This window comes from Lissotriton vulgaris, chromosome 1_1 (genome assembly GCF_964263255.1).
Source record: "Lissotriton vulgaris chromosome 1_1, aLisVul1.2, whole genome shotgun sequence".
In the NCBI taxonomy this organism is placed as follows: domain Eukaryota; kingdom Metazoa; phylum Chordata; class Amphibia; order Caudata; family Salamandridae; genus Lissotriton; species Lissotriton vulgaris.
In genome coordinates, this window is record NC_141685.1 from 908,275,679 (window position 1) to 908,288,502 (window position 12,824).

The window sequence follows — 12,824 nt, forward strand, 5'->3', positions numbered from 1 at the left end:
TTTTTAAACTTCACTTTTCTCACTCACCCTTGACCCTTCTTCTCACAAAATCCTACACCACACATGAAAGATCAGTGCTCCCGCATAGTCGCAGGTCTAAGCACACCCCGTCCCGCAGCGGGATGGGAAGACCCCATGATGAAGCATGACACCAAAGGCCCTTTTGGTGTGTGATGGGTATTTAAGCAAACACTGTGTGCTTCCAAACAATGTATGAGACACACCTTTGACAAAAAGAGCATTTCCACTGAAAGAAACCCATCTACAGGCAGTTCCTTTTGTTTAGTGTTGATTTCTAGGAGTCATGTGAAATGTATAATGTCGCTAGTGTGGGTGTACTGTTCCTGTCAACTGGAGTTCCTGTCTACAGCTGGAGGCTGACTTTGTTACATTCTAGCTACTGTTGGGATCCTCTCCCTTGTAACTTGTTTTTTAATAAAGGAAATTTTCAGGTACCCCCTTGCCTTCTGGACCTTCCTATCAGCATGCATATTCGAAAAGCAACACTCGTCTTCAAGCCAAAAGCCCTTAATTGCACATATTCTCACATTCAGTTTGGAAATCGAGCACATCATCACCACAGTTAAAGGTGCAGGGGACAAAGTATTTTGGAAGAGCCTTTCACTGGTGCTGCAGAATACTTGGCTTGCAGACTACAAAGACATCCAAGTTCTACATTAACCTCCTGCCTCTTCCTTCCACAATCATATGCTTGCTAGCTCTTTATCTCCAGGCCTGGCCAAAGTTTTAAAGGCAATGGAGTAATTTGCATAACTTGGAGAATTTTGTTGCTTTTTTTATGCAAAATTCCCAATATTCCCAAAATTACGCCACTATGGCACACCATTTAATTTCATAGTGTTCACTACAGAATGTTACCATGAATAACATGAATTGCCAGTTTGTGAAAAACTATTGCTTGCCCTACCTTTAATTTTTACATCATTTATTACTGCAAAACGCATCCTTGCATCAAAAATTGATGTAAAAATGCAATGCAATCTGAAATTTAGTGGTAAGTGACAGATTTGCATTTCGTGTAATTTCACATTGTTTTCCTAAAATTTCACGTAGTTATGCAAATTAAGCAAATTATGTGATTTTCTCGCACCAATATTTATCTCACCCTTGCAGGTACATTTTTGTTGTAATCAAATAGAGGCTGGATCTCTGGCGTAGATTACGTAGAATATTTTATTTAAGTTATTACAAGATGATATAAGGAAAAACCCCACCAGGAGCAGCTGTCCTGCTGCTCAGCCCTTACCCCACTGACACTCACAGACTTCTCACATTCCATCCATCCAACATTCCACATCACACACATTCTAGCTGAGCAGCAGGAAGACATAAGTTACACCAATTTTCATCCCAGGTTTCCCCTTTGTAACTCTAAGCCTGCAGTGATTTTTACTCATTTTGTGTCCTTTTCTCTCTTTCTCCCTCTTCCCTTAGTTCAAAGACTGACAATGAAAACAGGTCCTGGTCTTCAAAAATGAGTGCCAGCTCCCACCATTTGTAGAAGTTAAACACCCCCGCAATGTAATCCATGCTCTGCCAACAATCTCCAGCCCTCGTCCAAACAAATTCTGCCTTCCAGCCCTGACTCCTGCAAAGAACTGCCATGTGTTAGTCCACAATGATCATGGCTTCTAGCAGGAAGCCCAGGGTACAGGACTGTGCACAAACACCTAGTTCTGGTCTGTACTCCAAGACAGAACCTCTACACAGCTCTGCTAGCAACCTACAGTCCTGCTCCACGTTAACCTCTTCGATGCTGATGACGGAACCGCTTCGTCATCAGCCGCGGTCACGCGGTGGCGCTGTGCTGATGACGGAGCGGTTCCGTCATGGCCTTTCCCGACGCGCCTGCACGGCGCGGATTCCGTGCCTGCGCTGGGCATTCTATTGAGCGGGCAGGGCCATGACGGAACCGCTCCATCATCAGCACAGCTCACCTGAGGCTGGTGACGGAGCGGTTCCATCACCAGCGTGTGAGTGCCGCGCGGCCCCCCCGCCCCCTTAGCGCTGCGGCGGAATAGCCACTGGAGCGAAGGTGTTAATACTACCTTCCAAATCCTAACTTTCTCTATAGCCGTGGCAGCAACCCTTGTCCGGGTCTGCAAACATTCTACCTTCAAGCACCGAACCACCCAAACAGCTCTTATCATTGATTCTGAATTGTAGTTATAGCATGAACATCAACCAACGACACAAATATTTGTTTGCATAAAAACATACTTATGCATCGCAGACCTAGCTGTACAGCAGTGGAGCAATGTGCATCATGTGGGGAAGAGGTGGAAAGGGTGCAAGAGTCGAACTGCAAGTCACAGCCTGAATAAGGAGGGCAGTGGCACTTTTTAGCTGCCATCTAGTTATACAGTGGATTTTGCGCCATGTGGATGCTGGTGATTTCTTTGTGAGGTTGTTCTTTATATCTTTACTGAAGTTCAGGTATGCTGTTGCCTATTTAAAATAGACATTGAGCAGCAAACAAATGGTTCTTCTGGGTTTTTTCGTCTTGATCTCGAGCCTAAAGTTGTCAAGTGTGTGTGTGTTGCGTTGGCTACCATCGGTTTTGGTCCTCTCGAGCAGGGACCGTGATATTATGGATGACTGTTTTGAAGATAATGGAACAGATCTTGAAGGCAAGGCGAGCCTTCAAGAGCTTTGTAGGTATCATTCTGTTGTACCGGCTCACACTCTTGATGAATCTTGCAGCCACTTTGGGGGGCAATATTTAGTGGGATCCAGTATATGCCATCAAGCGGTGAGTTCCTGCCCTCCAAAAGGGTTAACTATGGTGTTAGAACAGTAGTTTAGAAGCATGGCTCCGGAACCACGGGATTCTGGATCAGCGAGAAATGGTACCAAACTGTGAGAGCTTTCTTGGTGATGTGGGTCTCAACCCTGAGGCTGATGTTAATATTAAATCTGAGAGACATGGACCTTTCAGCAAGTTAAGGCGTGAATCTGTCGATCTTCATTGGTATTGTCAATTCTTGTAATACACATTGTCTACTATTAGTATTTATTTATTTATGTAATCGTTTATTTATTTGTTTGTTTATGTAATTATAGAACACATGATAACCTTAAGGTGTCCTGTAACCAACGACCTACAATAGATCACCTAAGTTGATGAATAGATTCATACTTCAAGAGCCAGTTCTTTTATTGTTTCTTGAATCTAGAGAGCACTAAAAAATTAGAAAGATGATGTCTCATTTCTAAAGGCAGAGATTTCTGAGACTTTGCTACCTGGAAGGTTAGGTGTCGGTAAGAGTCCGAGTGGTGGTCCATGTCTGCTTGGGAGAGGAGCAGTTTGTGGATATAAAAGGGGCCTACGTCGTGAAGAACTTTGACACATTTAAAGAAGGTGCACTTGGGTATTTGGATGCAGTGCAGAGCAGGTTCTGCTTCAGTGAAATAGACCTTAGTGTAAGTCGTCGATGACCAGGCATGAATAGTTGTAAAGCATTAATTTAGATGAATAATGTGATTGTCAAATTAAACTTTCAGGTAGATGCAGGTAGACTGATTGCTCTTGATGCTTCTACCATCCAGAAGATGCCATTAAGTTTCATATAGGTTGAATATGGCAAGGGCAAGAGAAATGCTTTATGATCTTACGGTGGTCATTTGGAGTGGTATCTTTGGAAGCAAGGGGGGGGGCGCAGCAGCCAGAGCAGCTGACTCCTGAGCACTGGGATTGCTGTTGTGATGTGATGTGATTGGGTTCTTGTAGAGCGCACTATCACTCTGAGGAGTATCTTGGCGCTTGAAACTTCCTGTGTCTAGCCGATGACAATGTCTAGACCGTTCGAGAGATGGAGAGGATCATATTAAGGTTCGATCCCTGGCGCCGGTGGCAGCTCATCTCAGCATCATGTGACTATGGGCAATAGCTCACTTCATCTACCTGACGGCACCCAGCACCTGGATATCCTTAGGGGTGATAAGTCACGCTTTACAAATGTTGAATTCATTTGGGATAGTTGTAAGAACTAACTGTCCTGTCAGCGACTAGTGATGCTCGCACAGAATATAAAGAGTGGAAAATCTGCTATAGCTCTACTCACATTTAATACATGCCACACAGACACCCCTTGTAATTGAAGGACTGCAGCACAACTGCCAGCATCTAAATTAAATCACTAAACACATGCAGTAAGCAAACAAATGGGAAAAGTGCAACAGTTTTCAACGTCGGTGATATCATAAATGACATCATCTGTGACGTCATGTGTAAGGTAATAGAAGTGCTTCGGACGGAAAGGTTGTATGTCCATAACTAACCATAAATGGGGTATTTGATTGTTGTTTAGGGTTTTGAACAAAAATGCCTGTTTTGGTAGAAGGTAGACATTTTGTAATGTTGATTAGTTATTGGCCTTTATCAAACAATCAATTACATCTTCATGAAAGCTCTCCGTGTTTTACTGCTTTTTAATACTATACTTTCACATTTGATCTTAATTTACCTGCACCTCCATCCACTCCCCCCACCCCTGAACTCCTGCCCTGTGTTCACTGTTTCTTTCCCGTATGCACTGGACACAGCGCAACCCTTACGGGTACTAAGTACAACGCCCTTACCCCTCCGCCTGCTACAGAGCCGACAGCGCACAGGGTTTCGCGTCTGGCCACTCTTTAAGGCCATTTCTCCTGCCCCCTGTGATGCGCTTCCTTCCGCACCCACTAAAGAGCACTCCTTAAGCGATGTCCTTTTGTCATTCTTTCCCACATCGCCTGGGGATGTTCCATTTGCCATCTGTACTTTGAATGCCTTCCTAACAATAAACAACACAAAGCAAGGCCACTACTTATGGATCACCCTTTTGCCTGCTTTCTGATGAGAACAGTTTTCCATCGCCAAGGGCCTATACCTTTATCCAACATGGGCTGGGATGTGCTCATCTTGTGCTCACCTTGCCCCACCACGGTTTAGGTTGCATAAACTTAAGAGTAAACATTGGGTCATTGTGTAATGAGAGTGCTATACACTTGTTTATGCTGAGACGTGGAAAGAACTCCCCCAGACCCATCCCTTGGTTTTCATTGATCACTATATAGGGTTTGAGTGGAATTCTCACGGTGCTTGTTGTCTTCACAGGTGCAGAACATCTCACAATCCATGGGAGTGCTGGACCTTCGGACCTACAGAGACCTCCAATACGTCAGGAACACGGAATCCCTTATGAAAGTCTTGGACTCCAAGCTCAAAGTGGCCACGGACAGCCAGAAGGCTCTCAACACAAAGGGCTTCCAGGTAATTTACCAAGTGAAACGAGCATATTGGGCTACTCAAGTGCAAATCATTGCATTCAAAGCGAGATTCTGTGTTCTATTTTTTTTAACAAAGTGCAGTATACAAAAGGGATAGAGTCAACGAAGTTAGGCAGTTAGGCAGTTAGGTTATCATCAAAGAATGTGGCTCAAATAGTTTGGGGCTTGTGGGCCTGAGACATGAATCGAATTACTTTTTATCTATTAAACAGGTTTCAACCTTTCTAGAAATTCCAGCTGATGACTTACAAATTGCTTAGAACTATGTAAAACTGTGAAATGTCACAAAAATAGCAGAAAATATACAAATGGGTATTTTGATTGTCGTATGTGAAACTTGAGTGCGAGAACACACCATGTACTCAAAAACCAATCAGAATTTGAGCCAGGGAAATGTTTTCAGCGAAAAGTCAAGAACATTTCATGTTGAATCTGTGTCCCACAGAACAAAATAATGCGCACTTTGCCAGTGTAACAGAAACTTTGGAGACGGTTGAAATGGGTCTAGCTTCTGGGTTCCTGGATTGCAGCCGCATATTGAACTGTAGAGAACATTCAGGTTGAATTTGGTGGGTTCTAGGACTTGGTTATTTAATTTTGTTAACTGGTTGACGTTGGTTACTTAATTTAGCCTTATAGCCCGCTGCTGAGGGCTAAACTGGTTATTTAAGGCCATGAACACAAGTTATGGGCCCAGGCCTGCCGAGGGCTTTTAACAACCAGTATAGCCCTTGGCAGAAGGGCTATAAGGCTATTAGAACATTCTACCCACTGAGGGTAGAATTGTCTAAATGAAAAAGGGAGAAACATGAAGACAAGCATGTTAATTTTGGAGCTCAGGGCTAATACCAGCCACTATAAGTCCGGAGCTACTTCATTTTCTTCAATGGAGAACTCTGCATTTCAATGTTCTAATATAGCCTTAGAGCCTGACCTAGCGAGTTCTACCGGCCATTAAAGGGGCACTCCAGCATTAAATGCCCTTAGCAAGGGAGCTGGCCTTTAATGGCCTATAGAGCCCGCTAGGAGGGCTCTAAGGCTATTAGAACATTACGTCCCAAGAGCAGAATGTTCTAGTTGGTATGAACTAAGGCCTCTAGGAGCCCAAGGGGATTTAAATCCCCTTAGGCCCGAGAGGCCTTTGTTCACAGCAGCAGCTGTGAATGAAAAACAACGTTAGAATGTTGTTCTGTGGGCTTCTACCGGCCCGTAGAAGCATAGAGTACTACATTGTCTGCAATGGAACGCTCAACATTCTAATGTTCTACTTTGAACTATAGAGAATAGCTAGGTATTCCTTGCATGTTGTGGATATGTCCCGTATCCAAAACAGCTATGTTTCTACTGGGTCCAATAGTAAATGGTTAATTGGAATCTTAATTCATGAATCAACCTCTTCCTTCAAGGATGGATGTTTCTCTGTAGTACCACCACACAAGATTTTTTTGTTGCTGGTAATTACTGTACAACTATTTTTAATGGCTCATTATATCTTAAAAACAATTGGCTGTGACATATTCTAGCACTTTCAAAATAGCTAATACTCAAAATGACTCACCTCAAATGGCATAATGGATACAAAAAGACGCAGTCCACTATATTATTGTTCAAAAAGTCAATATAGTTATTAGTAAATATAGTAACAATAGTAGTAGTGGCCAAAGTAGAGATACAAAGAACATCATTAAAACTAGTAGCACTACTCTTACTCATGGATTGTATTAAAACTAGAACTAGTACGAGGCAATCATAGCAATTGCACTTTAGCTTCATAACCTGCTGCCGAGGGCTATAATAGTTGTTAAAGGCCCTGAACCTGAGTTATAAGCCTGAGCTGCAGGCAAGGGTCAATAACGAGGGAGAGGGCCTTTAACAACTGGTATAGCCTGAGGTGGAAGGACTATAAGTCTATTAGAAAATTCCACCCACTAAGGTTAAAATGTGCCAAATTAAAAAGTAAGAAATAGAGGTAAATTGATTATGCATTTTAGAATGAACAAATTTAACAGGAGATTTTCTATCAAGAATGGGATCATGGATTTGATTACAATCACCACCGAAAATAATATAATCATCATCAAGGGAAACCAACTTATCAGAAATAAATGGCCAAAAAGTGTTGTCAACATTTACAGGGGCATAAACATTAAAAATAACCAAAGGTACATTATCGATTAGTAATTTGATGAGTATCCAACGACCATCAGAGTCTGATTCTTGATGGATAACAGAAACTGTGAATTTTTTATGAACTAAGATAACCACCCCATTCTTTTTTCCTAGAGCTGGGGAAAAGAAAACATTACCAACCCAGAGTCTCGTCAATTTAGAAGTTTCAACATCAGAAAGATGAGACTCTTGTAACATAGCAATATCTGTCTTTAGCTTAGACAGGTGAGATAACACTCGCTGTCTTTTAATAGGATTATTTAATCCTTTAACATTCCACGAGGTAACTCTGAATGCAACGAGATAAAATAGTACAATAACATGTAAAGCATACAATACAACAGAACGTCCATAGAAACAAATAACAGATCAGGTAAAAAATAGTGAAGAAATAAAGCAAAAGGGTAGAGGAAGAAGTAAAGCAAAAAGAGAGAGAGAGCAAGGAGAAAAGTGTAGAAAGGGCAAGAAAAGAGAAAAGAAGAGAGGAAGGATCATTGAAGAAAACAAGATAGAACACAAAAAGGACAGACAAAGAAAGAAGTAAAAACTTACATATACTGTAGGTCAAACGGAGGGAGGGAGGGTGGGAGGCCATATGAGGGAATGACGCTCATCCGAACTCACGGAGGAGAAGCGAGGCGAGGAGGGAAACAGCACTAACGAGCCACTAATGAACATAGGAGAGGAAGGAGTAGTGGGTAGACAACCTGTGAAATGAAGAAACATGTTAATCATATGAATGAAAACAAGTAACTAGAAAAAGTATAATTGGAAAGCAAAGAGAGAAGGAAAATCCCAGGGAGAGGAGATGAAGAAATAGAAAACAGAAGAGGAAGAAGGAGCCAAAAAGATTAAAACTGCAAGAACAATAAAGAGATAAGGAAGAAATAAAAATGCACATCTTAGAACAAAGCGAAGAAGACATATGCAGATGGCAAAAGTATAACAAAGGCTAAGATATATTATGGAGCAGCAGATGAAGAAGCAGTATCCATGGAATCAGCATTGAAGGAGTAAAGAAAGCTCTTGAGTTTCAGTGGATCTTCATAAGAAGTAGTTTTATTGTTGACAGTAACTCTAAAGAGGCATGGATGATATAGGCCATATCTGGCACCGATGGAGCGTAACTGGGGTCTCAGAGCCAAAAACTCCTTACGACGATCTGCAGTTGATTTAGCATAGTCTTGAACAAAAAATAAAGTATTTCCAGACCAAGTAATCTTCTTCAGTGCCCTAGCGGCTGCCAGGACTTTTAATAAGTCTGTGTATTCAAGGAAGTAAAGAATCATCCCTCTGGGCTTACTCATTGAAGGAGCAGATGTATGATGTGGCAAAGAACCCAGTCGATGCGCTCTCTGGATGTTCAGCGGAGGACTTTCTGGAAGCTTCAAAAGTTTAGGCAAGAAGGACTTAAAGAAAGAAATTGGATCCGATCCCTCTGAATTTTCCCCTAGGCCATAAATGCGAAGGTTGTTGCGACGATTTCTATTTTCCAAATTTTCAATTTGTTTGTGCAGGCTGGAGACTTGAGAGTAGAGGGAGTCCACCTTGGAGGCGGAGGCATTTAAGGAGTCCACATTTTGTTCCAATGTTGTGACACGACCTTCCACAGTCAACCATTTGTTAGAAAGTTCTTGAAGAGTAGAAGTGGTTTCCTGTAGAGTGGTAGTAGTTTCTTCAACAAAGGCCACCCGTCGTAAACCCTTAGTTGATATATGGAGACTTTGCCATCCTGATCTCCAAGAATTTAGTTACTTTTCCCCTCCTCACAAGACACAATCCCGTATTGATTATCTTTTTCTCAGTAAATCCTTAACACAGTGCACTCTTGCTTCAGAAATAGGCTCTATTCTTATCTCTGACCATGCCCCAGTTTTTGTTGACTTTGATCTAGTCCCTTTCTCTCCTCCCTCTGGCAGATGGCGTTTTAATAATTCCCTTCTTGCAGACCCTAAATTCTCTGGTCAATTCAGTTCTTTTATTGCTGACTTTTTTGCTGTCAATTCCACCCCGGATTCGTCTCCAACCATGATTTGGGACTCTTTTAAAGCAACCGCTAGAGGTTTTATCATTAATTACGTCTCCCAGAAGAAAAAGAAATTTGAGAAACAGTCTTCCCAACTTTTGACTCAAATTAAACAATTAGAACACGCATATTTTCATTCCTACTCGGATGCCTCCTTAAAAGAACTCATTACTGCTAAGGTTGCCTTCAATAAAATATCTACTGACGCTGCTGCTTCTTATCTTTTAAAAAGTAGTGCTCGATATTATGGAGGTCAAAATAAAATGGGTAAGCTTTTAGCTAACTATTTGAAAATTCGCCGCGACAGAACTCGGATTTCCTCCATAATTGATCCTTCTGGTATTTCTCACTTTAAAGATGATGACATCTTGCAGGAGTTTGTCTCTTTCTACAAAGATCTCTACACCCCTGAATCCTCTCCTCTTCCCTCTGATTTATCCTCTTACTTTTATTCCATCCCTCCTCCGTCTTCTTCCCATGTTGATTTTGCTTCACTTGAAGCGGATATATCCCTCCAAGAAATATCCCATGCAGTATCAGTTTTAAAACGTGGTAAAGCCCCTGGCCCTGATGGCTTCTCTATTGAATTCTATGATCATTTTTCGAAACTTCTTCTTCCGCACATGCTCGCTTTATTTAACTCATTTACTGCAAATGGCTCTTCCCAAGGTACCTTTCAAGATGCTATGATCTGCCTCATCCCCAAAGACAACAAAGATCCTTCTTTTTGTAAAAATTACCGCCCCATTTCCCTTGTTAATACGGATTATAAGATTTTTGCCAAATTACTTGCCCTGCGTATTGATCCCATTTTACCCGAACTTATAGGTCCTGAACAATCAGGTTTTGTAAAAGGACGTTTGTCCTCTGATAATTCCAGAGTTTTCTTTAATGTCCTTAGTAAAGCTTCTTCCCTTTCCTACCCACTTGCAGCCATCACATTAGATGCCGAAAAGGCCTTTGACAGGATCAGTTGGGACTTTATGTTTCGTGCCCTCACTTGGATTGGCTTCTCACCTAAATTAATCTCCCTCATCTCTCTTTTGTACTCCGGCCCTAGAGCTTCTATTTTTGCTAATGGAAAAATTTCTGATTATTTCTCCCTCTCCAGAGGTGTCCGGCAAGGTTGTCCCTTATCTCCCTTATTGTTTATTGTAGCATTGGAACCTTTTCTTACTAAGCTCCGACTAGATGCCCAAATTACCGGTTTTAACCCTGGTCCCCATCAAGTTAAATTGTCGGTTTATGCAGACGACATTCTTTTTTATTGCTCTAACCCTGAGTCCACTCTTCCTGCCTTTTCACTCCAAGTTGACGCCTTCTCACAGGTTTCGGGATATCGTCTTAACCGTGACAAATGTGAAGTTTTACCCCTTAATGTTTTATGTCAACGTCATTATTTCGATCATACTGGTTTCTCTTGGCAGTCAACTAAAGTAAAATATTTAGGATTATGGTTTTCCCCTTCCATATCAGACACTTTGAAGGCTAATTTTGATTATATTACAAAGAAATTGAGTGACTCTATTACTAGATGGCATCCCCTCTTTCTTTCATGGTGGGGTCGTTTGGACTCCATCAAAATGATGCTAGCTCCTATAGTTTTGTATTTCCTATCCATGATTCCCGTTCGCATACCCTGTTACTATTTTAAGCGGCTAGATTCACTCTTGGTGAAATTTCTTTGGAAAAATAAACCCCCTCGGATCGCCTTATCCTCTCTTAAAAAAGATAAACAATCTGGAGGTCTTAAATTTCCAGATTTTAAGGCTTACCATTATTCTTTCATCCTTAAACAAGCCTCTCGCTGGCTTTCCACTGATACTCCCACTTACTCTCCTGTTTGGCTCACTCTGGAAAAATCTCTCATTTCACCGTTTACTTTTTTGGAGATTCTCGCCTTTTCTGCCAACGTTTCTTTCTTGAAATCCCCTGTCATTGCTCATACCCGTCATCTCTTAACCCCCCTTTTACCCTCTTCCTATCCCTCTCTTACTTCTTTATCTCATCAGTCCATTTGGCATAATAAATTACTGCGCATCAAGAATCGTTCCTTTTATTGGAAATCTTGGCAATCCAAAGGTCTATCTTGGATCTCCCAACTTCTATCCCATAACGCCCCTCTCTCTTTTACAGACCTTCAAACTCAATTTTTCCTCCCCGCTTCCTTTAGGAAACAATACGACCTGTTACTTCCTGCTCTTCTTCAGTTTCTTCAATCTCTTCCTTCTTCCTCTGAGATACCTTCCTCTTATTCTACTATTCGCCCACTTTTGGATTCTTCCCCACCCGCTTCTCTTTTATACAAATGTCTGATGACTTCGCCTCATAGACTCAAATCAAAGACTGAATTGGCCTGGGAACGGGATTTATCAATATCCTGGCCTATCTCTTTATGGGATAAGCTGTGGTTAAAAATACACAAAACGTCCAGAGCTGCTAATACCACTCAGACTCTTTACTTTTTATATAATCGTTTACTTTTCACTCCACAAAAATTAGCCACCTTTTCCCAAGACCTCTCGCCTAAATGTTGGTCCTGCCCCTGTCCACATGCAGATTTACTTCACATGCTGTTTCATTGCCCCAACATTGCTTCCTTTTGGAAACTGGTCTGGTCTCGTTTACATAAGATTTTTGGTTTTACACTTCCTTTCTCCCTTCCCAATGTCCTTTTGGGTTCCCTATCCCCTGATTTACCACTTTCTCCTTCTCACTTTAAGTTGCTTGACCTGTTTTTAGCCGTTGCATTTCATCTCATTACCTCCAATTGGAAAGATTCCACTAAAGTTAGTTATTCTGCTTGGTGGAATGCTATTTGTTTCCATCATAGACTTGATACCAACTATGTTACCCCCGTTTCATTGGCTGTTAAACGAGATATGTTATGGATCCCTCTCACTACCTACCTTTCCAAAACCTCTCCCTCTCCTCAAACTGTTATTGTTAATTACCAAAATCCATCTGATGATGTTCACAAACCACCATGATTTTGCTTATTTCTCTTTTTATTTCGATTTACAAGTTCTGTGCTTATTTATTGCTTGCTGTCTATCACACATTGTTTTATTTACATTCATTATTTGCATACAATATTACGTTTTATGAATTGTCATGCTCCATTCCCCCATTTATTTTGTTTTCTTTTTCCCTTCCTTGCTATTTCTTTTTCATGATTTAGCTATAGGTGTTTATTGATTCCGTTTTATTATACCTCCTTAAATTTCATTTGTATATCTCTTATGCCTCTCGTTGATTGACTGTATTACATTTTGTATTTATGCTATGTTGTTGGTTTCAATAAACTTGAACTTAAAAAAAAAAAAAAAAAAAAAAA

The 12,824-nt window shown here is 41.3% G+C and overlaps 1 protein-coding gene across 2 annotated transcripts in view; it reads left to right on the forward strand.

Moving 5' to 3' along the window:
* Positions 1-12,824, forward strand: part of OLFM2 (olfactomedin 2) — a 1,082,596-nt gene that overhangs the window by 873,469 nt on the left and 196,303 nt on the right. For both annotated transcript variants that reach the window (XM_086959048.1, XM_086959044.1), the window contains exon 3: positions 5,120-5,275. In XM_086959048.1, the coding sequence (XP_086815174.1) occupies positions 5,120-5,275 (156 nt within the window). The remainder of the gene's footprint in view (positions 1-5,119; positions 5,276-12,824) is intronic.